The following is a 26,916-nucleotide window of genomic DNA, read 5'->3' as shown; positions in this document are numbered from 1 at the left end:
CCATTTAGGGATAAAAGCCCTAGCCCATATGTGACCAAAGTCATTCTGTTTGGGGTCCATGGCTGATACAAATTACAATCTGCCCACAAGCCTGAGGAAGATAGATAGGGGAAACAGGACTGCAGGTGAGCCAAGATTCCAAATAACATTCAAAATCATCTTACCTGTCTTCCTGACGCTGGCCATCTTGAGAGCTACAGGTGAGGGTGGGATGTTTGAATGTGAGTGTATGTGTATGAGGTTCAGTGTGGGGAAGTGGTAAAAGCAGAGGAACAGGGCAGGAGGGAAAGATGGGGTATAAAAGCAGGACTTATTATTGTGAGCAGGCAGGGTTATGCTTTCCTTGGGGCATATGCAAATGTATGGATCAAAGTAAAATGCGAGTAAGTCTAATCATTTTCTCAAACTATACATGTCTAAACTAAATGGTACACTGGAAGAGAAAGTCCACCTTATATGGGTGCTGAGAGTTAAATACACGTACATATTTTGATATCTGTTAAATGCTGACCCAAGTCATGGCAAAAAGTAATCTGAAAATTAATTGTGTTCAGAAGAGGTAGTAATTGAGTCCATATTTTTCTTTACATTAGTTGTCCACAAAGTAGTCAGATATAAATTGGACATTTGCCTCTAGGAAATCACTTTGATATTAGAAAGAGTGAAAAAATGCCATTAAGAGCTCCTGGAAATTCTCTCTGACTTCTGACATTAGCCTGTGCTGCAGTGGACTGAGTAAATTCTAGTTTCTAAAATGTAGGGATACTCTGCTCTTCTGTGAACCAAGAACATGTTTTCAATCCGCTTCCTGCTCTGTGCTGAAGTGTTAGACAACAACCATTTTACTAGAATAAAAAGTGCCTTGGTTGTGTTGTTGTGAATCTACAAGATACTTCTCAGCACTGGCCTTGTCTGGGAACAAATGGTTGGACTGAATAAATGAAACCTCAACTCATCCAATATACTCTCTTGTGGTCAAGATTCTCTGGATAATTTTAAGTTCCATTAAATCACTGTTTTTACTTGAATGCCACTAAAATGCCACTACATTTCATTCAGTTTCTTTTCACGTTTTCCCTTAAATTTTCTCATATGCACTATGCACTCTTGAGGCAGTGAGGAGGAAAAATGCACTATGAAACTGCTAAATTCTAGACATTAAATTATTTAGGTTAATGGTGCTTCCTTATTAGTGGAAAGTATGTTTCATGCCCACAGAACACTACATAGCATAAAATTAAGAGAAAGCTACTAAAAAAGCTCAGGATGGTGATGAAGACATGCACTAAATGGCAACCCTTTCAAATGGCTTCATTTGAAACATTCAGGAAAAAAAACTAGACTTGCTCACGAAGCCAGAAACAGAGATCAAAAGGCAGCAAATAAACAAGGACCCTTTCCACCTATGGGAACTTGTATTGGGAGATACAAGATAGAGAGCCAGTCACACTACAGTATTTGTATGTGCTGGGAGAGATTGAAAAGGATATAAAATTAATTTATAAAATACCTAAAGTATGGTCCTTCAGTGTTTTTATTCACATCTTCTACCCACTTAGCTACATTATAGTCTCTTTTGAACCATGGGTTTAAATACCTGCAGAAAGCAATGGAAGGAACAAAGAAAGCAGAACAAGATAGAAAATCTGAAAATACACAGCACAAGCTTAGCAAGGATGTTCTTCACCCTCCAAATGCAAGTGACTATGGCAAATAAACCAGGATGGATGTTGGGTGATTATGAGGCAGTCTGTACAATGACATGAGAATAAACTCAGCTACAAGAAGGCTCAAGGCATTCTCGAATGTAGTCAACATTTCAGGGAAAGTCTTTTCAGTGGTTTCCCCATGTGAATCAGAAGCTGCCTTCCAATCATAGTACTGTCAGTGATCTCATTCACCCACCTCCAAAGTGGCTTTTTCCAGGCCACATCTCATTTGGCTCCTTGGTTTTCAAATGATAACGATGCTTTTTGAGAATATTCAGATGGCTGCAATTCCAACCTGGGGTTTGGGTATATAATGCCCCAAGAACAATTAAAAGGAGCAAAGTTCTCTTTCCAGCATGAAAAAAAAAAGACTTTATAAGGCCTCAGGCTCACTCCAGAGAGCAGATCCTACGCTGGAGTTAACAAGAAAGGTGCCTCAGCCGACTCTCTCAAGAGCCGAAAGGGCCCTGCTCTTCTGATCCTGAAGCCCCAATACACATTAAGTGTGGTCCAAACAGGCCTGCATGACCTTTAAGTTGGGCTCATCAATTTAGCTGAAGCTGCAAAACTCTTTCCTCCTCTTCATGCACTCCAGACTAAAGTATTCATGTTTCCATTAGCAAATGGACTTCAGAAGTTGCCTTCTGAGTGTCTGATTATGAACTTGAATGAGTGACTGCCAGAGGATACTAATGACCTTAATTAGCATTTCCCTGATGGATCTGGCAAAGTCTCCATCCGAATTACTGTGCAAAGGAAAATTTAAAAAGTGGTAAAATTGGGCGTGCAAGTTTGCTTCCCCCTCTTCCCCACCAGAGTTTCCTTTGATTTTTACCTGGGGAGCCAAGCAAACACACATCCTATTTAGAATGTGTCCTTATAAAACACAGATTCAACAAATTCAGTGTTGGAATAATTTGCAGGTTCTTTTGGGTTTTCTCATTTAAGAAGTAACTTTTAGAGATACTATAGATAACAAAGATGCAAGCTCTATCAAATTTTGCAAGTTATTTGGAAACAAAACAAGAGAAAGAAAAAATACACTATTCGTTTGGGGTTAAACTTTGTTTCTTTCTGCCGTATTTGGTTTTAGTTTGTAAATACATTTAAATCATGACATTTCCGGTTATATAAACAAAAGCAGATTACTTTTTCCATAGTCCTTTCCCTCATTTTTAGCACTAACCCATGAAGCTCCCTCCTAAGAGAAGGGTCTGGTTGCCTTTTATGGCTGTAAGACCATTTTTGCTAAGACAGCATCCCCTGACTCAGGAATAATTTCATACTAGTTTTGCCTTTAGCCACAATCATTGCCAACTTGCACTTTTCACAGAGATAGCCAATTAAAACTTGCATAAAAATTTCCACCGAGACTTTGAACAAAAAGAAAAAGTCAAAAAGCAAATGCAGCCACAGATGAAGGCTAGTGAAAGCTCTGGCCTGGGGAAAACCGTAGAAAAAGCCCATGCAGCTGTATCAGGTGAAACATAGCCACATAGCAAACTGAGTCACCCACAGGCAGCTTTGAGGAGACGTGTGTTCCTTTCATTGACTACCTTAGAACCTCAGAAGACTGACGCCATGGCTGTTCCATGAAACCTACAGCTACATGGCTTGGCTTCTACGGGATAGACCTTGTCCTCCATTCCAGGGAGCACCTCAGAAGGCTGTTATCACTTCACTAGAGGGCACTGAAGAGGGCTCTCCATGGTTGTTCCTTCTGGGAATCTGCCCATTAAAGGGTCTTCACGGTGGGCTTCCTAGCATCTCTACGTGGCAGTGGTGGAAGTGATGGGATTTTATCAAACCGCTATAAACCTGCCTATGTGGCTTGACTTGGCTTGTAGCGCAACATGCAAAAAAAAATGCATTAGACAGGGTGGGAGAGCTCTTTGTGTTCTCCAGGATGGAAAGGCAGAGGAAAATTAGCTGGTGCTGGCTGGACCAGGACCATGTCCAAGCAGACATTGGGGGGTCAGTCAGAGATCAAATGACCCCCTTCTCAGCCAAGGAAGGGACTAGGAGGGAGATTAAGTGGCAGCCCAGAATGAAGGGGCAGGTGGAGACTGACCTGTGATCCAGACTCCCTGTTTGGGGGCTGTCAGAGCCCCCTGGGCTTATGCCTTGGGATGGGACTGTCTGGGCGAGGGAGTGCCCAGGCTCAGGTGCTTGGGGCTCCCTCCTGTAAAAACACAATATATAATACAAAGTCTAAGCCAAAACCTTTTTTCACAGCACGCACAACAGTGAGGAAGATGCAAAAACGTTTGAGTGTCAAAACAATACAATAAACAAGGACAATTTGTTGTTAATTAGCTTGGTATGCATTTGTGGTGAATTCTTTAATTCATGTCCTGGTGTTTCATCATCCTGAGGGATGATGGATACTAAAGGGGATATGGAAATAATGAACCTTGATGATACCTTTTAACCTAAAAAATAAAAATGGTATGTTTGTCTGTGGTAATTCTGCTCCTCTTATAGTCCCACAAATTATACTGTTGTATCCGAAGCAAGAGGGATTACTTAACTAATATGGAAGGTATAAAAAATGACTGTCAACGCAATTCCTAAAACACTATGTATTGGGATTCCTTTAAAAAAAAAACAAAATATAAATGTATATAGTGCCCATGCAACAAGGTATGTGAGAATAGTGATCAACTTCACAGACTTGGTTCCATTTAATTAACATGAATCATGTAACCAATCCAATGGAAAGTCTGAAAAATCTGAGGGAGTCGTTAATACCTTTCCTCACGAAGGTGATTCCATTATGATGTCTTATTAAATATTATAGTATTATCTCACAGGCAAGAGATTTTTTAAGAGCTATCTAGTATTATAATTTTTTCACATGATATGAGTGGGAATTTTACAGAAATTTTTTTCAAAATAAGCGACTGCACTAGCAAATACTGTATGAATCTTGCTAGACACCAAGGGCTGTTTGGGTCCTTAACATATAGGTTTACTATGATGTTGATTTGTTTTTACTCAGGAGTTTTCGAAGCCTTATTATAAGAAATACCTTTAAAACGCTAACCAGCACGCGAGGAAGTTCTGAAGAACATTTGGCAGTTTTACCTGTATTCTTGTGAGCAACTGAGATGAGCTAAGGTGCTCTTACCAGGTGACCTCATGCAAAACAAATCAAACAACATTCCAAGAAGAGTTTATCCACAATGAGCCCTAAAGCATCCAAGCGCTTTGGGAAATGTTTTAAGATAAACTCTAACAGATTAGTTCTTTATGATGGAGTTCTATGATGCCATTCTGGACCATGCAATGGTATCACTTAAACCTATGTTTTCTTTCTAAGGTAAAGTATCCTCTAGCAAACTTTGACAAGCCACTTACAAGATAATACCATGAGCAGGAAGGTCCAAATTTCAGGGCACTGTTATTATTCCTGGACTGAAAAAGGCAGGGTATATGATGGAAAAGCTAACATAAGTTTCTGATAAGCAGTTAACAAATACCTGCTATTCAGATTTTTAAAGTCTTAAGGCATGAAGAAGCAATAGTGATCCTGAAAACAATAGCTCTATAGTGAGAAGTTAAAAAAAAACTTTAGGTAGGTCAAAAAAGTATGGTTAATGAAAACCTGATGGTAAGCAAGGTCCAGAAGCATACCAAGGGTGTGTTTTATTCCTCAACGTCAGGTTTGGGGAAACTTACTTTTGCTGTACTTTCTTAAGTGAAGAAACAAACAAAAACAGTGCATGGTGTTTACCTCATTAGAAATAACTTTAAATGTAATTGATCCTCCCTCCCCCACTTAAAAAAATGTGTGGCTATCATTTAAAACAGAAAGTGTTGCACTTAGTGACAATGATTCCGTTAAAGAGCAAGTTTTGGTTAAGTGCCCTTTTAAATGTCCTCAGAAGGAAGATTTAAAAGGGAAGCATATTCCATTAGTCTGAGAGAATGCTTAGATTGCAGCCATGAAGTCCTTGGAGCGGTGGTTTCACACTGGGAGCAGTATCATGCTCAAGGACGGTGGGAATTTTCCCCTGATGCTTCTAGGCTGTGTGAATACTGGGAAGAGGAAGGGTGACCCCTCTGGAATGGCTGGACCCGGTGATGAGAAGAAAGGAATGTTATCAAAATTCCCTTCAAAAGGAACCAAGACACCACAATGGCAGGTTACTGGAGGAAAAAGCCTGCAGCGAGGGTGGGGGCCCCCACTAGCAGTGAATATTGGTTTGGGCACAGTTGCGGAGATGCCTATGTAAAAGAGAAAAGCCACGGTTAATTTTAAAAAGGCAAAAAGGAATTAAAAAGACAAAACCAAGACCAGAGGCACGGTTTACAGTTCTTTGATGATCTCATTAATTAACCTTCACACTAATTGCACAGGACCTTGGAATGCCTTTTTCCATTAGAGGTTTAGACTTACTCAGTTGAATTAGACCGAGGTCTAAATCTTTTGCCTCTGATTTTCTTTCTGTTGCCTCCCAGGTTACCTGAAAAAGATGGTTTACCGCTAGATTCCAATATAACTGAACAACTGTCAGATGCTTAACCACAGGGTGTTTCAAGTGGTAACATTCACAGCCAGCCCCACCGAGAACACAGGGCTGCTACAGCACATACAGCGTCCTCAATCTGTCCAGGGCCCTGGTGCTACTGAATCCCATCATTTCCCAACCAAGAAAAATGGAATGGGCTCTCATAACAAATGCCCTCTTCTCTGCTGGGAGAAGTAAAGAGCTTACAGAAAAGAACAAATCCTTACAACCAAGTGACACAAAATGTAAAATTTGGATTCTACAAATAGATGGGCTAGCCATTCAGAATGCTGCCTTCTACCTTGCCAAGAGTTACTTCGAGGTCGTCCATTTTCACAGATGTCTGAAATATGTTTTGTGTCTGGGATCCTTTCACTCCAAGAATGAGAAAGCCCATTAGACCTGAAATCGAAAATGTATATATACTGTTCAAAAATATAATCAAGTGAATGCTTTAATATCAGTAAGCAACATCTCTAAGCACTACTGTGCATTAAATAAAGAAAGAAAAAAATCTGAAATGAAAGAATGAAGAGAACATGAAAGTCTTCATGAAGAAGGCAGAATTACACAACATTCAATGTAAGAAAAGTCAAATACAATGGAACCCCATTACAATAGTTAATAGTTGAAAAGTTTCAGCACATAGTGCGAGCCAATCACATTCCCAGGAACTACAAATAGCAAATTCACTACATATTTCAGCTATATAACTGTGGAGCATAAGAGTTATAATGGGGTCCCACTATAGATGTTTCTTAACTGTAAAGCAATGGTTTTCATTCAAATATTATGAGAACATGGACTTCCAAGAGATTTCATTAAGATCTATTCAACTGAACTTTTAGTCAACCTTTATCAAAGTAATATTCAGGTTTTTTTAAACAATAAAACTATTTTCTGAGAATTGGCATTTGCTCCACCCAAAAATGTAGCACTCTTGGTTGGTTGGTTGGTTAGTTAGTTAGTTAGTTAGTTATCCAATAACTGAACTGAATCACGTTTATCATGGAAGTGTTTCACAAAGCCCATGTACCATGAAGCCCTGTGTTGTGTCCTGCCGTCTTATATAAACTGTCTATGAGAAGCAAAACGTATACACCTACCACATAAGAAAAGTATTTTGAAAAATTATATATACTTAGGAGGAATTACATAATTTGATACCATTTTTAAATGCTTAAAACTCATAACCCATTTTTCTAAAATGATTTTAAGTTCTTCTTGAGATACATTAGAAAATAGCACTATGTTTAAATTATTTTCCATAGGTCATTCCAGTTAATCACAAATTCTGTCTATTTTAAAAGGAATCTTCTACTGATGAATGAAGGTAAATGGAACTCAGCACAATTATTACATATTAAATCCCCAGATTTGGAGTTTTACAACATAAATTTGCTAATTACAGAATGAATCCTACTTTGTACAGAAGGACAACAGAAATTCTACTGGAATACACTGATTTCTCCACTTATTTTCCATATTATTTAAAATTAAATATGTAACCAAGAAAATATTTCTATAAGGTCAGAATTTAGATAAATCTTATTCTCTTAGCCAAAAAACCCAACAAATTTAAAAACTAAAAATTTCTGAGCATCCTATAGATTTGTACTCCTTGTACAAAAACTAATATTTTCACTTTTGTTCTAAGCTATTATCTGAGTAAAAACAATCCTTCATGCTTAAAACAGTTGTACATACAGAAGAGTTCCCAGATCTAATTCTTTCTTTTCTCCTTTGTGATTGTTTACAGAGTGAGATCCATTGAAGAATTTTTACAGATGAGTCACTCTATTAGAATTCCAGAAGAGATCACAGTTCTTCTAAATAAACTAGAAATTTCCCCTTCGGTTTACAAAGTGACTACTGTGCCCAAATTAATGTATTGGGCTATCAAATCTTGTTTTCTATATATTATACCAACAATGCTAAAGAAACTTTTCCACAGGAATATTTTAGCTTTCTTCAATGTGAATGTAGGTCTCATTTCCTAAAATACTGCAACTATTTATTTCTTCTACAGTTTATTTTATTAAGCAACTATAAACTATAAAGCATGCAGAATTTTAACTGGTCTTATACATCTTAAGATCCTGGAGCAAGAATATAACATCAAAGTTTAAAACATATAAATATTAACCCTACTTGTCCTATTATAAAACTCAGGCAAATGTTAAATATACTTATATTAATTTGGCAACCAAGCTCTAAATTAGAAAGTCTAGAAATATTCCAGGAATAAAAGGCAAAATCATAATATTCAAATATATGATTCACAGAAAAGCGATCTTTTTTTTTCTCATAGCAAGCTTAGCTTTGGTATATTTAAAATTTAAAAATATTCAACGCAGCACTTATATTACCAATTTAACAACTGATTTACGGAAGCATGACAGTAACCTTTTTCTTTGACTACCAAACATGACATAAAGCTCACCATTTAAAATATTATAACATATTATGAATAGTTTCTTAAGCCATATAAAAGCAAGACTGAAAACCCTTTGGATTTCTATACAGATTTAAGATTGTTATTTGTTTAGTTCAGTTTTGTTTTTGTTTCTGGCCTGATTTGTTTGGGTGGTTCTGAGCATATGGCATTTTGAAGCGCAGTAATCAAAGAACAAAGGATACTATTTTTTAACATTCAAGAAAGAAGGAAGAAGTAATCAAACCTGCTGCAAAATAATGAAATGTTCTGACTAATGGAATAATGTGTGATGGAACAGGCAGAAATCTGAAAATGCGACAGAAAAGCAGACCTCTTCTTAGAACTAGATGCTGAGTTTGTGCTGATTCCGGGAGGAATGTCGCTATAAAAAGAGTCACCATCTCCAGGCTTTTTTACATAATCTCCCTGGGGTAACTGTCTAAGGCATAATAAACATTTCAGAGTCAGAAAACAAGACACACAAATGAACACAGACATATACAAATATTATTTTAGGAAAAAAGAGGTAGGGGTAATGATCTACATGAACCAAATCTATAACAACACATAAGATTATTCATAAATGTGACAAGCTGAAGTAGGTCATTCTAACTGCCAAGGTCAGAAATGCAATCACTGAAGTCTTTACAGTCTGGATGAATAAAGCCTGGCTTCAGGGGAAAACTATGGGAAGATGAGGTTTTTCACTGGAACTTTATTATACTTGGAGATGTTAACTGCAGTTTTGCCGGAAAGTAAATAAATGGTGCTGAAGGAGACGTGTTGGGACAAACAGTCCTTGCCCCGGATGAGACACAGTTTTTTTCACCTTCATGAATAAACTAGTTATGATTTCTAAATTGACATAATGTAACCTTAACCTTAATTGGTCTTCAAATAATGGATTAATTTCTCACCCATGTTCTATAATTTAATCCAAATAAATTCTTATAAGAGTAATCTGTTCAATTTGGAGTTTCACTGTTCCTTTAAGAGAAATGTGAAGAAACGGAGATTCAAAACCAATCAAAATGTAATTCTATAACTGCACAGGAGAATGTGTGAAGGAAGACGATTTAGCAAGAGGAAGAAGGGGCTGAAAACTGCATTCTTGTTGAGGCTATAGGAAGATATTCATAGGTAGTTGGTGGCTGACCTCGGTTTGCTATCTCCACTGTAGAAGGATTACAACAAACTAAGACCTATTTCTTCTGTACTATAACTGACCTCTACTTGCTCTGATTGTGAACTAATAAGATTAGAACAAATTTTTATTACTTTTTCCTAAGGGAGGAGGGCAGAAAACTATAGAATGGACCACCTAAACTCAATAACTAATCATCTGCCAGGGCCTGGACTCCAAACAGCCATCTGCAGCCAAAACTCGATTCAGTGCCATTCAGGACAGTTATGGGAGGTGCCACAAAGTGGTGCGGGGCGAGAATTTTTAACAGAGTATACTTTAAAAGGTCTCCAACAAAGGACACAGCTGCTAACTCTTTTTCCTACTTGGTTTTTCCTTAATCACCATGGTTATTTGCTGATGCTAAATTTGATCTTAAAAAATGATACTTTCAGATGTTTGTTTGCTTGTATTAATTCCCATTCTGTTTAAAATGTTTACAATATTGGATCATTCATTCTTCAGAATGACTAAATACCTCTCTCATATTCTTTCAATCCTATATACTCATACATCTCCATAAATTAAAAAAAATTTTCAACCCATATGACATATGTTAATTTGTGTGATCCTTCCCTTTGAATAAAGTGAAATTTCTCATTAGGTTTGTATTTAAGACTAATTTTACCTATAACTGTGACACATATTCCTTCAAAATATTTTTAACCCCTTACACATAATTATAACTTTTTTCCTTTTTCCAAGTATATTATAAAACATTAATTTTATGAGAAATAAGACAATTTCCCCATATTCATAGTGTTAAGAAGACAGGGGCGCCTGGGTCGCTCAGCCAGTTAAGCACCCAACTTTGGCTCAGGTCATGATCCCAAGGCTTGTGAGTTAGAGCCCCACATCGGGCTCTGTGCGGACAGCTCGGAGCCTGGAGCCTCCTTATGAGTTCAAGCTCTGTGATGACAGCTCCATCTCTGGAGCCTGCTTTGGACTCTGTGTGTGTGTGTCTCTCTCTCTGTCCCTCGCCTACTCATGCTCTCTCTTTTTCCTCTCTCAAAAATAAACATTAAAAAAATTATAAAAAAATAATAATACAGGACAAATGATATATATTCCTACGCAAGAGATCTTTAATCTCTGGAATCACAGTTTCTGTCTTGCCTCCTATGAGTAAAATATTCTATCAATGCTCAAAAAAATAATCTCAATAAAATCAGAACTCTGTATGTCATCTCAGGGAGGAAATTTTCCTTTTGGGTCATATTAATATTTATAAAAGAATGCCAAGGAACATCCATCAATATCACATTTCCAATAATAATCCTTATGGTTAAATCCTTTTTGTCATTATTATCTTTAATGATCATCTGTATAAGCCGATGAGATGTAACTCACTAAAGTCAAATTAAATAAAGACAAGTTCCAACCCCACTTGACCTTTCCTGTTATTCAGTCCCCTAAATTACCTTCTCTTTACATGGTCTGGCATTAGGGCATTTCCCAAGGGCTCACTTAGCTGACACTGCAGGCTTAAATGGACCGCCGCTCTCTCATGATGGATAGGCTTAGTTTTGTTGTTGGTTTGGTTTTGTTGTTGTTGTTTTTTAACTGTGCACATTTTGCCACTCCTTCACACAATGCACAAAAACCCTAAATTCCAAATATATCGTAAACTGTGGGCTTCACTGAAGGGGTTGGAAGGGAGTTCAAGTACAATGAACTTCTGGGGCATGGCCTTGTTTTTATCATAATGGGCAGATTAGATTCTTACCTATCTCTATTAAGAAGACTCCAAAATACAGACTCTATTCTGAATTCTTCTTAAAATGCCATAAGGAATGCATATAACTTTCTTCACATATTAAATTAATAAAAATGTTAATGACAGATGAAGAATTTTGTTAAATCTCTTAGAAATAATATTTAACATTCTTCACTGTCCAGAAATTTATCCTTTGTCAATATCCATTACAGAGTATAACAAACTGGTTTCTTCCTGTTTAAACTTTATAGAAGTTAGAGAGTATCAGGTCCCCATGACCAGTAATATAACATTTATTTCATCATTTGTTATATAAGATCGTAAGTGACCAACTAAATGATGCTTCAAAAATTTTAACTGAATTTATTTTTCTAATCTTTATGGCTTTCTTCTTAAATTTCACTCATTTTGTGGAATTTTGAGGCAGAAAGTGATTACTACATTAGGTGACCTGACCAATGCCAAGTTTTGTCATGGGAACATTACCTAATATTTCCCACACTATATGCAAATATTGTGGATTTGCATATGAATTTTTATAAATAATGACCAAAAGAAAAGTTTAACTAAATTCTTTTTCCTCATGAAGGAACCCTATTATGAAGAAAATAAGGTATTTCCTTAAAGGATCCATTGAACCATAATATTTAACTTAATGATCCTTACATAGACTCAAAATGAGAATACAATGAGAAAAAATAAGTCTTAAATTCATGCTGGAGGAGGCATTTCTCTGATGCTCCGTTGGTGCCTGGGCTGTCTGATGTTGGAATTGTTACTTTACTGTTTTAAGAAATACTGTGTAATGTGTACCAAGTCACATTGACAGATGCACGAAGATCACTGAAATAATGGTCATAATAATAATTACATAGAAACAAACTAAGGTTTGAAAAAATGAGGGAAGGTGGTTCAGAAGCAAAAAATAAAATAGCTAAAAAGAGTGAGAGAGGAAATAAAATGTGGAAAGGGGTTTCTGCTTAAGGCATAGATCAGGAAGATATGATCTAATTATTTATTGTATTTCATATTAACTATAGTGATGTGTGTTCCTTTCAGACAAAGGAAGAAAATATTTCAGCTGACTGTGGATGTTTTATAAATCCAAGTTCAGATTAATGTTTTCTTATTCTATTGCTACTTGCAAACCTATCTGAAAACTAAAGCTCAAATTGTTATTACAAAGTATACAGTGGCTGGGGCACCTAGATGGCTCAGTTAGTGGAGCTTGAGACTCTTGATCTCCAGATTGTGTTTGAACCCCAGGTTAGGTGCAGAGATTGCTTAGAAATAAAATCTTAGGGGCACCTGGGTGGCTCAGTCATTATTCATCTGACTTGGGCTCAGGTCATGATCTTGCAGTTCATGAGTTTGAGTCCTATGTCAGGCTCTGTGCTGGCAGCTTAGAGACCGGAACCTGCTTCGGATTCTGTGTCTCCCTTTCTCTGCCCCTCCCCTGCTCACTCTTCATGTGTGTCTCTCTCTCAAAAACAAATTAATATTTTAAAAATTAAAATAAAATAAATTTTTTAAAAAGTATACAGCTGCTAAATCCTAAAGCTATTACACTAAAAATACATGTGTTAGCATCAACTGAAAATATTATGGGAGTCTTCTTCCCTGAAGATTTTAAAGAAGATCAATAGCCATCTTTCCAATTAGATGATGCATAAGAACTCTCGGTGGCTCCTAGGTTACATGGTTCTACCCTTCACAAGGTAACATTGGCAGATTTAAAGCAATATCACTCATGTATTGGGTTCTGTCTCTACTGTGACCCAGAATAGGGCTTCTATTTTTTACTAAGCAGTTTGTAAACTAAAAGAAAACAATGGGGTTGCTTCACATATTTTTTCCAGACTTGCAATTAAACCTATCATGCCGTATTACCAAGCTCCTTCACAGAATTACTTGCCTGACCTCTCCAGTAATTGGAAAATTAAACCCAATGGCATTTCTAAGCCATTATATCATTAATAACAATCTGATAACTGGCCACATATTTAACATGGTCTTGCATTTAGAGTTGAAGCAAACCTTTATATTCACCAATACTTGTACTAGATCAGCCAGGATGTGTAGGTCTCATTCATATCCCTGAATGCTGCCTTTCTCTTTGAGAATAACCACATCCACCTCCTTTATCTGAAGATCAGAAAAACACAGTCTTCAGAGACCACATATTAATAACTTCCCTTACTATGATGCTTATAGATTACAAATAACTTTATCTGATTTTATTTTTTTTATTATTTTTTTTTTTCAAAAGCAAAGGGCTTTATTACGGGTTTAGGCTCACCGGGGCCTAAACTCGGGCTCACAGACTTTACTGGCATGGTAGATCCATGCTGAGATCCTATCTGATTTTAAAGTTGTGGAAAGTTTAAGTGATTTCCCAAGACCACATCCTAGCAAGTGGATTTCTGATTCCTTGCCAGTGGTCCTCTCACATTGGACCCTCAAAGGAAAACCTAACTTAAAAGCAAGGATGACTCAAAATTCTTAATTCTATTTCCTGGCATCTTTCTGAATTGGCCACATCTTTATTCGAATACCTGAAAATATTTTTATGGGACAATAGATTTCTTAACGCATACTTTATTCCATTCACCTTACGACCTGCTCCATAACCACTGACATACATTCTCAAAAAGGAAAATCCTCTCTATTTACAACTTGTTGATCTAAATTTCATTGTTTGCTACTTCTCCATTTTGAGAATTCTTATAGAAGGCCTAAGATTCATTAGCTATGGACAGGGAAAAATAAATAAATAAAGGTTGTGACGAAATATATCCAAAAACATAAAATAAATATCTGTCGAAGATGTGACAACTCTCAAAATATGAACTAGATTCTGAAAAAGTAATCAGATTGATAAAACAATGATTCAGTAATACCAGGAGGCATGAAAGTATAGGAGACTCATAAAGGAAACTCTTAATGTAAAAATTTAAACTGTGCCTATGCATATATTGAGTTAGAATAAGAAACTGGTGCACAGTTTTGCTTATTAATAAGTTTTGGTAGCATGGGCAATCCCCTCATTCTGGATAGTACTCCTGGTAGAATGTGTCTTAGAATAGCTTTAGGGTTGCATATGTTACATATTTGTGATATTTTACTTTCCTTCTTATATAGCTAGCAATATTAAATTACCTTATAGTCTTAGCTACTGTGGAAATAAGGCTGAGTCATCAATACTTGATCTTATTAGCCTAATTATATTTTTCATTATAAAAAGCCATGAAACTTAGATTTTGCTATGACTGATTGAATTCTACCTAAGTGAAAGCTTAAATGATTCCAGCTCTTCTCGAGTGGTTCCAGACAAAAGACTTTTAAACATATCAAAAAGAAATCTAGTTTTTAAAACTTAATTAATTTTGTCCCAGGTTTACCTTTCCCATTAATGATAAGTTAGTTACCTCAGGGAAAGGTGAATATTTTCTATTATCTGTGCTAATGGACTAGGATTTCAGCTGGTTCCCTGTGAGCACATTTATAGAGATTGTCGATACTCAAGGCTAAAGTCCTACAGGAATTTTAAATTATAACATAGAGGGAAAAAGAAGAGTCAAGTTCAAAATTTTAATTCATGAAAAAATGAAAGCTGGTTGGGAAGTGAAAAGGTGTGATCACCTTTATTAGTTCTTATTCCCAGTCTGCCTCTGACATTTAATGGCACAGTGGGGAAAGTAAAGCAGGAACCTGTATAGATATCCTGAGCACAAAACCAGCACTATGTGATGTTCATGACCTGGTCTAGCTCATCTATTTCCAAGATACTTAAAAATTTTTGTATCAGAGTGCCTAGGTGGCTCGTTGGCTAAGCGTCTGACTTCGGCTTAGGTCACCATCTTGTGGTCAGCGGGTTTGAGCCCCATGTCAGGCTCTGTGCTGACAGCTCATAGACTGGAACCTGCTTTGGATTCTGTGTCTCCCTCTCTCTCTGCCCTTCCCAAACTGGCACTCTGTCTCTCTGTCTCAAAAATATATAAACATTAAAAAAATTAAAAATAAATAAATGTTTTATATCAAAGCTAAGAACATTAGTAATTTTTTAAATGTGAAAAGTGAAAGCAATATCTCTATATGGGCTAATTTAGATTTAGAAAGAAATGGGCATTTTTATAAAACTACATGAATGCTTTGTATCTCTTGTTATGCTGTTGGTTAGACATGGATTTTAAGGTTATAATGAACAGGGTACCTGACTTTATGAGCTTTTTTACTTAAAAAAATGGACAATCTGAGATTCCAATAATTCAAGTCATTTCTTTACTTAGGCAATTACCTAATCAGTACAAAAATATTTTCTTAGGCAGAGATAATCAGGCCCAGTAAGTACTAGGACATTCTCCTGACCCCAACATTGTGCCCACAGAAATGTTATCACTTATGAATGGAAGTTACTAATATAACAACAGTAACAAATAACAGATAAATTCCTTTAGAAAGTACTAGGCAATACGATTGTTTAAAAGATGAAGAAAAGCCAATTAATTAATGTAAGCACAAGTGGCTCTTTAACATAGAGGAAGCTTGTTTTAGATAGAAAAAATATTCATTTCCACATATATTACTATAAAGGTAATACAAGTAACTGCTATTACTATAGTATTGTTGGATAAACAAACCATTAACATTAAATAATGATAGGTCTATTTTAAAGAAATACATGCCTCAGCACCATTATTAAAAATCATTTCAAGGTCATGAAAAACAAGATTGCTTTATGATCATTTCAGCACAAAAGCAAAGTCAACTTTATTTGTAACTGCATGTATGAACTCCAAGGATGCTAATAGGATTTAAGCTTTTCAGTTATACATTCAGGTTATTCTCATCACATACCTCTGTTCTCGGTAATTTCTTTTCATGGACAAGAAGAAAAGCGGGGGGGGGAAAAAAGAATTAGTTACCTATGGAAGTACATTCAGAGAGAGCACTAAACATGAAAGCTCTAACCCTCTTTAAAAGGTCTCTACTAGAGGATTTTGAATTGCAGAACTAAAATGAGGAATACAGTCTCTCTCTCTTTCTCTCTCATACACACACATTCCTCACATCATCTTTAGAAATGATACCAATGGGTTAGTGACAATATTTTCAAATAACTATTCTTAAAAGCATAAATAAGCTTCAGTTATTTAAAAAAATAACTGTATTCTCAATATCAATTGTACCATATTAAACATTTAGTAATGTTCTAAGGTCCATCTTACTCAAGTTATTTATGTAAATTAACTGTGCTTTCATAGATATAAAAATCATAATTTATTCCTTTTGGAATCTATACTTGCAAACTAAAGCTCTTCCTAAGAATTTCAAATAGGAGAACATAACTGGACTGGACACTAGAACATTTTGTGATCGGGTATGTAAGATATCAGAGTGAGTTAACTCACAGCTGTTATGGACCTTCTAATTTATCATTACTTACTGAAACTTTACACTGGAAATACTTTGTTCAAAGTTTGGTCTCTGTGTTTCAATTGGCCATACACTAAAACAAAATTACATGAGGTTCTTTTTAATTTTTTAAATGTTTTTTATTTATTTTTGAGAGACAGAGAGAGACAGTGCAAGCAGGGGACGGTCAGAGAGAGAGGGAGATACAGAATCTGAAGCAGGCTCCAGGCTCTGAGCTAGCTGTCAGCGAAGAGCCCGATGTGGGGCTCGAACCCACAAACCGTGAGATTATGACCTGAGCGGAAGCCGGACGCTTAACCAGCTGAGCCACCCAGGCGCCCCATTGCATGAGTTTTAAAACAAACCAATCTTAAACAAAAATCTGTTCTAGAGGGTATAGTAGTAAGACATCAGTGACTTTTAACTTATAAGTCAAAAGAGTTAATTTTTAACTTTCTATCATAACCTAAGTAAGTGTTAATATTTTGAGGACATGTTATAAAGGCCAAGCAAGTGAGTAGTGGGCTCCTTCCTCCTAGATCAAGGATAATGTTTCCACATTGCTTTCATTTGTAGAATCTTACTCTGCCTGTCTATTCCAATACCAATTTTGTTTTATTTATTTTTTATTTTTTTAACATTTATTTCTTTTTGGGAGACAGAGAGACAGATCATGAGCAGGGGAGGAACAGAGAGAGAAGGAGACACAGAATCCAAAGCAGGCTCCAGCAAGGAGCCCGACATGGGGCTCAAACTCAGAAACAGTGAGGTCATGACCTGAGTTGAAGTCAGATGCTTAACTGACTGAGCCACCAGGTGCCCCCAGTATCTTGGTTTAATGATGAACTCATGAGACTTAAAGTTCCAATTTGTAAGTTATTATCTTTCATTCTTGAAACTATTGGATGGTGGGGGAGAGAATAAGCTCCAGAATTTTTCTATTCAGTATGTTTTACTTTTTATTGCCTCAGTCTGACTATGTGAGTGGTCAGCTCCAAATGAGTATTGCTCATTGCCTATTCCTGCCATTCCTCACTCCAAGGCTTGCAGAGGGGGTAGAAAGTTTAGTTAGAAGGATTAATGAGGAAATGAGCTCTCATGTCCTAAATCCATCTTTGAATTTCAAATAGAATATGAAATTCATGAATTTAATTCCTATATTAAAATTTCAACATTTTCTTTCTATTCTTAAGTATATGCTGAATAAGTTTAGTAGCATTAAGACTCCCATCATTCATGTTCAAACTATTTATGAAGAGGATACTGTGGTATGAATAAGATTTGTCTTTTTCCTTAGTGAATATGCAAAGTACATATATTCAGAAATGAAAAAAAAACAGTGAAATCTCAAAAGAATTTCATAAAACTAAAAAATGATATATAGAAAGAAGTATTTTAATTCAAATAATTAAAGCAAAGATAATTTCATTAGCAATAGGGGTAGAAGTTTAGATTTCATATTTTCTGAAAGGGAATTTTTTCCAAGACTGCAAAAACATGAAATACCAATTTGCATCAGTAGGTGGCAGAAAATCGCACACAATAGAACTAATAGTTTTACTTTCCCCTTTTCACACGGGGAATGAAACCACTGAGCTACTTCAAGACTTCAACACCTGTGAAGACAATTACCACACAGATCTGAAATCAGGGAAGTTGAGGAAACAGTGTAACTCCAAGATGGGGCTAATTCACCTGAGGTGTGAGGCAAGATCAAACAATAAATATACAGAAGAGCCTTCCTTTTGGACATTTTACAGCTTTAAATGTTATGCTGAAATGAGCTTTCGCAAATGTAAGTATGCAACATACCTGATGGCCTGTGCATCAAAAAGGCCCACAGGTAGTGAACATGTATGAGCTGGTACAGAGCTAGGTTCTCATTCAGTCAAGGCAAAGCATCCCTACCGTGCTATGCCCTCCTTTGCTGTAGGCTGTATTTACTACGCCGTGCTGAACTATATGCTATGCTGTCTAGGCTACTTGTTAATAGCCTTCCACAAATGCCTTTGTATTTTAATGCTTTTGGCATATGAACTTTATCTGGCAGTAAGCTAAAAGCTCTGTCTTTTCTGTCAAAGAAACTCAGAGTTTTGACCTCAGAAAGAGCAAGGGCCACATACACTTTTAAAGTGGTTTCCTTTAATTCAATTAAGACTATGTCAGGTAATAATAATAATAGGATATAACTATATAGGGCCCAGTCTATTGAAAGGTTTGGGATAATTTGGAGGCCTTAATTATTCTAATACCCAGCTCTCTCAGTGAATTAAGTTTTGTTTATGAGGGGGAAAAGATGCTAAAATGCAGTAACAGCCAGAATGTCTAGAAAAAATTGCAGTCCCTTCAAAAGGGAAAAACACCCTAGGCCTGGGGTGCTGAGACATCATCATCAGAGAGCAGCAGAACTATGATTTTAAGTTGAAACATTAAACAGAACTTAAGGTTCACCATATTTAAGTTTCAATTTATTAAATTTAAATAAGTTATTTGAATACTAAGGAAATTTTTTACATCATGAGTGCACTTTAAAAGGAAGTTGAACATATTAAATATATAAATAAGTTTGGAATTTTTGAAGTCATTTACTCAGCTTAAATGCTCAAGGGGATTCAGTATTCAAAAGTTACATAATTTTTAACTTTTAAAAAATTATATATAAGAACCAAAAACTTATAAATTGAACTTGGAAGCTTAAGAGTTAGGTTGCAGGGGTGCCTGAGTGGCTCAGTAGGTTAAACGTGTGACTTCGGCTCGGGTCATGATCTCACGATTCATGGGTTTGAGCCCTGCACTCAGAGCCTGGAGCCTGCTTCGGATTCTGTGTCTCCCTTGCTCTCTGCCCCTCCCTGCTCATGTGGTCTCTCTCTCTCTCTCCATGAAAAATAAACATTAAAAAAAAATTAGGTGGTAAAAGTTGTAACTTAAATATGAATTTTAGTTTGAATAAACAAATTAAATCTCTGAACAGTATTTTCTTCACACACAAACACGCAATACTAACAAATAACAGTACCTCCTTCATACCGGTATGAAGATAAAAAGGTTTTGCCCTTAGTTTTATGCAAGGCCATACCAAGTACTCAGTCACAGACCTGCTGCTGCTGTTCTGGTTGATACTGATGTTACCACTGCTGTGGTTAGTGAAACACTGTGCTCCCTACATGACCATCCTGCCTAGATTCCTGGGTGTGGATTTAAGTCAAGAGGACCTGTGTCACTAAAGAGCAAACCAACACAGCCTTGGTGTAAGACATGCTTTAGATGGATCTACTTCACATCATGGTTTTAAAACAATATTCTTTACTTTGAGAATAGAAAGCAGCTATTTTAAAATCTAAACAATAATAAATTCTTATTACCTCTAATCATGGCAAGAGTAATCACTGATTGCATGTTCAGGCAGAATGATTTTCACTGAAAATGCTACAAAACTTTCTAGATGTTTAATTCGCTTAAAATGTGTTAAAGGATATTTTGATAGAAACAATAATGAGACATTTCACTTACTTATAACCCCACGCAGTTATTCCTAATATGAGGGCCAGCACCAAGATGGTGCCAGCGATTATGCCTATTATGATATTGGTACCAGCAACACCTATGGGGGAAAAAAAACAATAAAGGTCAGTGTATATAATTGAAATTTTGATACAAATTCTTTCATGAACTTTATTTGCCATATTTGTAATCATCACACTAACAAAATTATTTGTTTTAAAAAGTGGGTAATTTTTTCTTTTACCAGTCTTAATTTTAGAGAATATTTTCTTAATTTAACTTTTTGAGCTACAATTCATATACTGTTGTAGTGGTTTCAGTTGTACAACATAATGATTTGATATTTGTACATACTCTGAAGTGAAAAAGTGAGTGGTTTTTAAAGGGATAAAAAAATCAACCATCAACTGGGGTGTTTAAGATTTTAACTTTTTAATTTATTTTTGAGAGAGAGAAAAAGCATGATAGGGGAGGAGCAGAGAGAGAGAGGGAGACACCGAATCTTAAGCAGCTCTAGGCTCTGAGCTATCAGCCCAGAGCCCAACACAGGACTCAAATCCCCAAACTGTGAAATCAGTACCCGAGTCAAAGTCGGACGCTTAACTGACTGAGCCACCCAGGCACCCCCCATCAATTGTTTTTTAAAAAATAATTCTTTGCTTACATTCCCTTTTAATTCTTGTCCCAGTGCATTTTGCAGTTTTATTTTCCATGTAATTTTCTCAAAAATAAGATGAGGTCACTGAACACAAGAAGAGTAAAGATTGGAAAAACAAGGGGTGGGGTGACCCTATTATATTGCCAAAGCACTCTTTGGACAAGAACTTGTATAAATCCATGTTCCCTTTGACCCTGACCGCTTCCTCAGGAATTCCAGAGATGTTAGAGTCCATATAGCTCCATCTTTTCTTTTTTTTTTTTCAAGTTTATTTATTTTGAGATAGAGTGCACATTGAAGAGAGGACAGAGAACAGGAGCAGGGCAAGGGCAGAGAGAGCGGGAAAGAGAAAATCCCAAGCAGGCTCTAAGCACTGTTAGCACAGAGCCCAAAGCAGGACTCAAACCCATGAACTGTGAAATCATGACCTGAACCAAAATCAAGAGTCGGATGTTTAACTGACTGAGCCAGCTGGGGGTCCTCATGTCACTCCATCTCAACAACTAACGCAAGGTTCTTACTGCTCTCGGTTGTATATGTAATACGTTGTCTCTCAAAAATAAGCTCCTTAAGAGAGAAAACATGTTCACCAATTTATACAATCAGTGCTCAGGTGATATAGATAATAAAAGCACCCAGTCTTCATAACAATGGCTGTGGCATCCTAGAGAAAGAAAAACCAAATGAAAACATAGAGTGCAGTTAGCAGGAGACCAGTGCTAGTCAGGCTTGAGAGTAAGTCAGCAGCAGGCTGGCAGAGGGCCACGGCGGGGCTGACTCTTAGGACTCAGTAATGGCACTGCTGTGTCACCACCTGCTGTCAGAAATGTAATCCACAAGGGGAATCACAGTGGTGTGAGTGGCCCAGTAAGTCAAAGCCTTAGTCAAATTGCTCAAGTGAAGGCCCACGAGCAGAAAAGACAGTTTGGAGGCCTCACTGTTGCACTGATAATGACTTATACCACACATTTTAATCACCCAGATCTGTTTCACTCATGTTTCACTCAGAGCAGCTCAGATCTCTGTCTGCTGCACTCCTGAATCATCCTTTTAGATATCAACAATCAGTGATCATGTGCAACTAGAGCAGATGGCAAATCCCCATGACAGAAGTGGCAGCCTCCCTGTCTGGGAGCCCTCAGTAGGTCATTTCTGGCAACAGGGCTTCTGAGGAAGCTGGCAGACTCCACCCTGCCCACGTCCTCTGTGAGATGGGCACAGGCAGGCGCCAGAGGACTCTCTGGGTCATTGGGGTCTTCCTACTCTAAGGCCTCCCATGTCTGTCTGCTTTTCCTTTTCTTCTAGTGATTTTTAATGGGGATCAATAAACTTGGATGCTGGCCTGGTTATTTCTAGGTAATGGAAGACTGGACAAGTCACTTAAAACCATGGACCTGAACAGCCACATTTCTGCATTAACCGCTGCAAAAAAGCTCCACATTACCCTTGTTAAGACTGAGGATACCAGAATCTTAATTCTTTGACTTTCCTTGCTAAAGGCATCTTGACTAAGAATTTTAACCTGCCTGGAATATTACAATAAACATACTTCTTTTTTTCATCCTTTGGAAGTGAGTAGACTTCAGAATTTAAGAATTACTTAATGCAGAATACTCAATCATGGAAGATAATAAAATAGCTTAAAAGGAAAGGGGACGTCAACTTGCAATGTATGTATTCTTTCAACTATCTGCGGTTAATTTCTACTTCTCCAGTTGGTCCACTCTAGCTTTTAGATCTGCACCTGTTGTTTATTACCCATGTCTTTAAATCCCCTTACAGGCACGTTGGCCAAGGTTACTACTTCTAGAATTACCTACAGTTCAGGCTACAGAACTTGGGTTGCATAGAGATGAGATTCTATAATTAAAAAAAAATATTAAAGTCAGGGCACCTGGGTGGCTCAGTCAGTTAAGCACCTGACTCTTGGTTTGGGCTCAGGTCATGATCTCATGATTTGTGAGACTTAGCCCCACAGCAGGCCCTGTACTGATCACCCATAACCTGCTCAGGACTCTCTCTCTCTCCCTTTTTCTGCCCCTCCCCTTCTCCTGCTTGCTCTCTTCTCTGTCTCTCAAATAAATAAACTTAAAAAAGGTGTTAAAGTCAACAAAATATTAAAAAATCAATTCTTCAACTGTTGTTTCCCCTATGTATTCAGTCCCCAAATATAAATCTCCCCCCTTAAATTCAGACAGTTCAGAAATAGGATTACTACTTCTTCACTTAAAAGAAATGCTAGGGTTTTGTTGTCAGCCCCGCAAAAATAGACTACTTGAAAAATCTTAGACTAATGTAGGACAAGATGAGGCTCAACTGTAATCACATGATTACAATTTAATGGAAAATATCCATTTCATACTGTAGATCCTAGTTGTATTTTATAGTTGAATTATAATCTAAATAGAACTGTCTGAAGAGTTCTCTTGTATAATGTCTAAAAACTATGTAATGGCACCAAATCCAGTACCTACCATTGCCAGACAGAGTAATGCCAGTCTTGGAGTCCTCATTGTGAGGGAAGTAAGTACTGCAGTCTGCACCCACCCAGTGTCTGTTACACACACACTTCAGCTCGTTACTGCAAACCTAAAATCCAAGATCAATACAGAGGAAATGTCAACTCTCTGATACAATGGCATGAAACATAAATACTGATTTCTAACTGTTATATGCCTAGACTTTGATGGTCCTGAAAAATTATTAGTACTTTCTTCTTCATACTAATTACCTTATTTCTCACTTAAGTATCCAAAATAATATTTTCTAGAGATCAGCAGAATAATAAATTTTAACAGGGAAGATGAATTTACAGTCCAAAAAGAAATCAATGAAATTATTTCTTTGAATTTCATTAACTTAAATTTTATAGGAGGGAGGTTTTTATTTTTTTATTTAAAAAGATTTATAGGAGGGAGATTTTTAAAACTAAAAATACATAGCAGAAATACAATCATTTGCGAATTATTCAGTACAAAATTTTTTTCTTCCAAAGAACAATGTCAGAAGACATTGTTGTCATTAGCATGAATGAACAAGAAATAATTCCAATGTTTTTCCCCTTTTCTGCCCAAAAAGCATTTCCACTAACATCTTCCTACTTATTAAAGAAAGACGACTTAGCAAACCCCTCTATAAGAGCAGAACTACTTACTTACTACATGCCTTCTCTATTTTCATATGCCATCAGAATTCCTATCCTTTGGCAAAGAGTTACTAGTAAAATCTCCCTAAGAAACTTCTTGGCACATCCCTGGGAATCTACAAGGAATGACTGGGATTAAAGGTTTACAATTTCAGGACAGGGATCTTTCACCTCAACTGCTTAATATGGCTAGTTGCTATACAAGCAAATAATCTGGTGAGAGTAGAAAGAAAATCATAGCACATGCCAAAAGAAAAAGAAGTAAAAATTATTTTATTAGTATAGGAATTCCTAACTGAAAATGATAAAACTATCATCACTAATAAAGCATGTTTATCTAAGCTACAAACTTTGTTATCTAGGACTGACAATATCAGATATATGACAAAAAGAATAAAATTTAGTCTTTTATACAATGCCATTATTTCTATTCATTTTTTGATAAACATTTCCCTGAATTATTCAGTTTTTATTTCAAGGAGTTATCTCAGGTGATACACACTTGGTGTGGCCACAGCAGGTAATTAGGATTTGTACTAATTGCTCAGTGCCTGGACAATATTAACTGTTAAATATTGTGGCCAATAATCCTCCTTTTTACACCCTTTTTTTAAAATTCCCATTACAGTTTATTAAAATTTCTCTCCCAGATTACTTGTAGAAAACCTGCCATTATACATCTATTACATGAGATCACATTAACATGATAAAAAAGAAAAACAGAAGAATTTGGTTAGGAAAATTATACTTTTTCTTATTCCCAAGCTTACACAGCTTACACAACAGAAATACTCCAAAGACTATGACCAAATAACTATTTACATACCAGCTAGAAACATGGATAAACATACTTCCCATTTTTACAATATAAGCACATTAGGGTCATATCTATTTCTGTGATATAAAAGAATAGAGGAGTTTCCCTATGGCAAGATACTGAATACTTACTCCATTGCCTGAACAAACAGTGCCTTCTTTATTGCTTAAGCAAGTACTAAAGTTGAAGGAAGCCACAGGAAGACACCTGTGTTCTAAGCACATCATTTGGGGACCACAAGGTGTCCCATCTTCGACATAGCCAAGATCTACATCTTCCTCAAGCTTCACATGCCCACCACTAAAAACAGAAAGCAAAAAGAAAATGGGTTTCCATTAAGTCACATTTGTTTTGAGAATCTGCTTTAAAAACCTAAAACATGGGCAATCCTACCCTCTCTATTTTCTACTCATTATTTAATAAAAACCAATAGCATAAGCATTTTCTTTCTTTACATGAAGAAAGCTATTGAATCTTTTGACCTAACACCTTTGATATATTGACATATTTTAGAAATTAAATATAATTATTATAGCAAAGGCATGAATTGAAATACCTTTATCATTTTGCCTTGGCTATCATGTACAAGTCAAGTGAGCCATTACTGCTAAGCCATTTGGTAACTAAGTAGGTTTCAAGATTTCAAACATGTTTCAAGCAAGCATGAGAAGTCGTTTGGGTTAACATTTCCCAAGAAGGTTGCTAATTTATTTTATAACTTCACTATTCAATAGAACAAGCCTACATGTTATATGGAAATTCAAAAAACGAGAATGAGATTAAAATGTATATCATAATTGATTTATTCAAATGGTGCCATGTCAATGCCAGCACATAAATCTCCATTATTTTTATTTTTTATCTAAATGACACACGCATACAGTTTAAAGAGTCAATCAGATAAATCAGTTTTTTATTTTTATTTATTTTTATTTTTTTATGCTTTTTATTTATTTTTGAGAGACAGAAAGAGCGAGCGCGAGCAGGGGAGGGTCAGAGAGAGAGGGAGACACAGAATCCGAAGCAGCTCCAGGCTCTCAACTGTCAACACAGAGCCCAGTGCAGGGCTCGGACCCACGAACAGCGAGATCATGACCTGAGCCAAAGCTGGACTGGACGTTTAACCAACTGAACCACCCAGGCGCCCCTAAATCAGTTTTTTAAATACAGTAAAGTGGTTCAGTGCTCTCTCCTCCACCATATAGTCCTCCTTGGAAAAACTCTCTACTTTTAATTGATTCTTTTGTTATTTATGCACATATTTTTAAATAATGAGTGTTACTATTTTTGGATTTTCCAATTAAGATACTATCAAACTTCCTTCTATGGAATTTGAAAATTCTATGGCTTTCTCCTATATCCCCATCATAAATTTTGTCTAATGAGTACTTAAATCAATAATTAAAAGGCACATTATTATGACCATGTAAATGTCACTCAGTTGCGTGATACAGTGTGCCATAATTAAACCTCTACTTTTCCCGTGCAACTTTTCATTTTCCCTCAGATTATGAAGTCTCTTATTTGTTGTCTTTTTTGCCTACTTTTCTCAGAATCTGTCACTAATGTAAAACTGATCAAACTCTGGTGACCCCAAATCCGTACCCAAGAGGTGTCTCAGCATCAGTTCATCTTCCTGTAGAAACCTCTCCTGAAGTTTCTAACTGGAATGTGCCCTGTTCTTACATGATCAGGTTGTTTACTGTACCTTGTGGAAAACTATAACCCTTAGACGTCCCCTCACCATTCACTGCAGGATTGCCCTGTCTTCATGATGGGTATTTTGTTTCCTACATGCACAGCCTTTCTCTTAGTTTACT

At 36.5% G+C, this 26,916-nt stretch overlaps 1 protein-coding gene across 1 annotated transcript in view; it reads right to left on the bottom strand.

The window, feature by feature from the left end:
• ADAM22 (ADAM metallopeptidase domain 22) overlaps nucleotides 1–26,916 on the bottom strand; it is a 228,201-nt gene that overhangs the window by 9,791 nt on the left and 191,494 nt on the right. Inside the window, 10 exon segments of the mRNA XM_029928462.1 lie at nucleotides 165–194; nucleotides 1,511–1,597; nucleotides 3,781–3,891; nucleotides 6,112–6,178; nucleotides 6,525–6,625; nucleotides 8,905–9,099; nucleotides 16,418–16,435; nucleotides 20,486–20,576; nucleotides 23,609–23,723; nucleotides 25,228–25,396. Of these exon segments, the coding sequence (XP_029784322.1) occupies nucleotides 165–194; nucleotides 1,511–1,597; nucleotides 3,781–3,891; nucleotides 6,112–6,178; nucleotides 6,525–6,625; nucleotides 8,905–9,099; nucleotides 16,418–16,435; nucleotides 20,486–20,576; nucleotides 23,609–23,723; nucleotides 25,228–25,396 (984 nt within the window).

The sequence above is a fragment of the Suricata suricatta genome, chromosome 2, assembly GCF_006229205.1.
Source record: "Suricata suricatta isolate VVHF042 chromosome 2, meerkat_22Aug2017_6uvM2_HiC, whole genome shotgun sequence".
NCBI classification, from domain to species: Eukaryota; Metazoa; Chordata; class Mammalia; order Carnivora; family Herpestidae; genus Suricata; species Suricata suricatta.
The sequence above is the reverse complement of the archived record's forward strand: the minus strand, read 5'-3'. Positions and strand labels throughout refer to the sequence as shown.